We start from the raw sequence: 4,432 nt of genomic DNA on the forward strand, positions 1-4,432 counted from the left end.
TTGATGTACGACCACGCTTAAATTCATTTACCCAGTTATAAACCGTTGCTAAGGCAGGGGCAGATGTGCCATGAACTGAGTCTAATTCATTTTTTATCTCAATTGGAGTTAAACCCTTTAAATGAAAATGTTTGATTACCGCTCTGAACTCGTTTTTTTCCATTTTTCTTGACGAACAATTTTTTTTTCAATTGGTTATAAAAACACGTAAACTCAGAAGATGTGGACTGTGACTGCACCATATATTTAGTCGGGAGTGGTGCTGACTGAAAACAGATGATTTGGAGCGATTCGCGCGCCAATTGTTGGTCATTCTAAGGACTTATTGAACTACCCTCGTATGTAGTTGAATTTTGTTGAGTTCATTGAAATTTATTTGCAAGCAAATTTAAATTAAAGGCTGGGAAAATTTTAATTATTTAGCTACCTGCATTTCAGCAAGTGTAAGCGGTTTCAAGAGAATTCAAAGAAATTTAAGCAGTATTTCCGAACATTGAGAGAATTATAGCAAATTCAATGACACTTAGAGAAATGTAAGCGAAATCAAGAGAATTCATGCGAGATATTCCACTTCTAAAGAAATTCCAATGAATTCAACAAGATGTTTTTGACAGTTTTTTTGTGATTATCTCGAGAACCGTACAAAATATCGAAGATCGTTCATTGGATTCCGCGTTAAAAAACGAATCAAAATGAAGAATCTTTTCCCTGTAAAATAGAAGACATCTACTTGTAGCAAGTTTTATTTATTTGTTGACAAAATTATTGAGTCAAAAAAGTTCAGAAACTTGACGTGTAGGCAACAGATGGAGGTCGGATTTGAATTGACCACGATAAACTGCACTGGAACCAGAAATTATGACCAGTTGTGGGCACTGCTTGTCGTGGCCGTGGCCATAAGTAAAGGGAATTCAAACTCACACAGTAAGTGGCGAGTGAACCATTGCCTTAAATAACGCAATATACGCGTGTGAGCACCTGCGCACTGCCCCTTGATACGTTGCTGGGTTTTCACGCTTAGTTGAGCAACCCGCTTGACTCCGCGGGCTCCGAAACCGCTCAGGGAATAATTCTCGGAAGGACATACAATCGATGGGCATAATTTCAGGTTCCAGTGTACATCGAAAATTACAACTCCCATTAAATGCACGATATACGTCATATTTTGTTACCCAGTGTGATTTCTCTTATGTACTAAAATATAAATTAAAACGAAGCCTCGCAAAAACATAAATCATTTCTTATGAAATGTTGAAAGACTGATATAAAAAATGACAATAAACTGCATAAGTCGATAATGCCCGAAAATATTCGAAAAGGCTTACTCGTGAAGGTGAATCCTCCAATAAGGATGTCTTCATTTTTTCGAAAAATCAGCTGGTGTGGGTGCTCTGCACTTTTAAGATCTGGTAGCGAGTCAAAAAATGGCGATGAGGAACCCGTACTCCAGGAGATTCCAAAGTCATCTCTTCACATGATTGATCAAGAAGAAGGGGGTTCTCATGACTTGTCAATGCACTTTGACCTCTCCAACATAAAATATATAGACGAGGATGATCCAGATAATGATTGTCAATCTAATGGTACAATATCTTAATTTTTAATTTTTTTCGATTTCACTTTTTTTTCATAAAAAAAGCTATAAGATCGTTAACTAAAAAAGTTTAAAAGTAGTGTCGAGCATGGCTAGGTAGCCGTAATTTAGAAATAATTAAAAATATATTATGAAGGGATATGAAATTCGTTTTCTGTGAAATTTCAGATCTCACATTTTATTCGTTTACTACGCGTAATTACAATTTTGAACATTAAAAATTAAACTGTTTATTCACTAAATTATCCTCTTCAATTCGGTAAGGTTTTTTATTTAGCTACCTTTACAAATGAGAAAGATATTTTAATGAAATGGCGTTGAAAATAACCCTAGAAAAAAAACAGTTGCTGAGTCCGACCTGGACCGACAAGCATGTAGAATTGGAGATAGACCTTTTCATTTAAGGAAAACACCAGGACGCATGCCAGGCGATTTTCAAATGTTTCGAGCAATGTTCGCAAGAGGGAAAAAGACAAAGATATGGGAAGTATATTTCGCGTGCATCTTTTCGTGCCTCTTTTCCATGCTCATTTTGCATAATATTATTCATGAGAAAATGGATTTATTTGCGGTCTTGACCTTTTTTTTAATAGACACTAAACTCATGATTCGTTTCAATCTGCCGGGTTTGCTTATGAGTTTTATAAGAGTTCTTTTAATTAAGTCCAAATCATTTTACCTCGATTTTTTTAAAGAAATATTTTTATTTACATTTTTGTAAAAATAATGTATTAAATATTAGCATTTTTATAAATGTATTTAATTTATTGGATTATCTGTTTTCCTTTTTGGAAAATATAATAATCCAAATAGATCGATTCAGAATCACCCACAAATAATAAACTTTTTGAAATTTTTGAATAATAAAATCACCCGAGGATTTCTAGAAAGCTCCGCTTCATAAATTATTGTTGCACAATTTTTTAGTTCCGTTCAACCCAATATAGTACTCTTTTGTGAGACAAAATTCTATATGCACTCTTGTCTAAAAGTGCTAACTACTATTTAATTTTTATAAACGGTAATTTATCAATAATTCTGAGTTCTGCACCTTTCTCTGAATTTAATCCAATATAGGGGATGGTTGTCTTTATATTATGTAACGCTTTTTTCGACAATTTTTGGACTCTCCCCGTGTATGCAAAAATTATGGATAATTTTTTGGTTAATGAAACACTTATTTAAACATTTTTTTAAAATGTTTCATATGTTTTCTGTTTTTGTTCACAGAAAATTTCAAATAAAATTACTTTTAATTATTTTAATTTCGCCTTTTTGAACAAATTAACAGAAAGAGCTAATTTTATGGAAAAATGTATAAATAAGTATCCTATTAAATAAATACAAAAAAGAAGATTAATTTTTTGTGCTATTTTAAACAATGTTTACTTGATCAAAAATTATTTTTGCTCAAATATGATTTTATATTACAGTCAAATCGGATTTTAGTGACAGTTTTGGCGCTGATCGTAAACATAAATCCAGAGTCTTGGAACTTTTTTGTCTCTCCTGTTTCTCTCCCTGTTTTGTCACGCTTGAGTGAGCACCAAGCATCCTCCCGCAGCTCCTCTCACCCATATCCGCCGCGGTGCTTCAATTTTTTGGAAACACTAAATCCAGAATCACTCAATCCAGATTCGACTGTATATTATTATCATCAGGTGTCGATAAATGTGAATATGAGAAATTCACAATAATAAATTTTTGAACCTATAGCATTTTTTTTAATTGTTTAAACTTTGAAAACTTTCAACTCCTCACGGTTCTGTTGTGTTGACCACAAGAGAAATCTAAATTTTTTTTTTAAATTACACGGATTGTCTTGATATACCAGGGGTTTTAGTTGAAGTTTGCCGGTTTTACTCGTAGATGTCGCTAGAGATATGTATACATTTCTATGATTTGGCATCTATGTCATATTTTTCTATGGACAATAACCTTCAAAAATACACAATTCCATTTTGTCAAAATAATGGCATCATAGTTGTTTATCTCAGTGAATATGTCGAGTTTCGTTCCAAGTAAATCGCATTTGCGGCATCCGTTGCTTTTCTTATTTCATCAAAAGAAAAAAGCAGTTGAAGCTCATCGATTACTGGTAGAAACTTATGGTGAACATGCTCCAGTAATTAGAACATGTGAGACATGGTTTCGTCAATTTAAAAGTGGAGATTTCAATTTAACAGACAATGAACATCCTGGTGCAGCCAAAAAGTTCGAAGACGAGGAATCGCAGGCGTGATTGGTTGAAGACCCAACCCAATTGCAACAACAATTGGCACAAACACTAAATGTGACCCGAGGAGCGATTTGCCGACGTTTAAAAGCCATAGGAAAAATACAAAAGTATGGAAAATGGGTACCACACCAACTGAACGATAGACAAATGGAAAATCGAAAAACCATTTGTGAAATGCTGCTTGAACGGTTCGAAAGGAAGTCTTTTCTCCATCGAATTGTCACGGGGGACGAAAAATAGATTTATTTCGAGAACCCGAAGCGGAAAAATTCATGGCTTTTACCTGGTGAGGTCGGCCCATCGACTCCAAGGCCAAATCGCTTTGGCCGTAAGACAAAGCTCTGTGTTTGGTGGGACCAGTGTGGTATAATGTACTTCGAGTTATTAAAACCTGGTGAGACGGTGAATAAGGATCGCTACCGACAACAAATTATCAATTTGAATCATGCGTTGATCGAAAGACGGCCGGATTGAGCCCGAAGACATGGCAAAGTTATCCTACCAGGTGTATACATATGAAACCGGTATTGCCATTTAGCGGCCAGTAGGCACACTTGTAGGCACTGTCGGAACTTACCATTTGTGCTAATTGGCGTGTT

The 4,432-nt window shown here is 34.9% G+C and overlaps 1 protein-coding gene across 4 annotated transcripts in view; it reads left to right on the top strand.

Moving 5' to 3' along the window:
• Window positions 1–4,432, top strand: part of LOC117167059 (MAGUK p55 subfamily member 5-A) — a 181,262-nt gene that overhangs the window by 53,555 nt on the left and 123,275 nt on the right. For 2 of the 4 annotated variants that reach the window (XM_033351643.1, XM_033351644.1), the window contains one exon: window positions 1,109–1,583. The exons of 1 other annotated variant lie outside the window; for it this stretch is intronic. In XM_033351643.1, coding sequence (XP_033207534.1) covers window positions 1,298–1,583 — 286 coding nt within the window. In that variant the 5' untranslated portion in view covers window positions 1,109–1,297. Of the gene's footprint in view, window positions 1–1,108; window positions 1,584–4,432 lie in introns of those variants that run through there. One more of the 4 variants, XM_033351642.1, reaches the window with a different exon arrangement.

The sequence above is a fragment of the Belonocnema kinseyi genome, chromosome 2, assembly GCF_010883055.1.
Source record: "Belonocnema kinseyi isolate 2016_QV_RU_SX_M_011 chromosome 2, B_treatae_v1, whole genome shotgun sequence".
Taxonomy (NCBI): Eukaryota; Metazoa; Arthropoda; class Insecta; order Hymenoptera; family Cynipidae; genus Belonocnema; species Belonocnema kinseyi.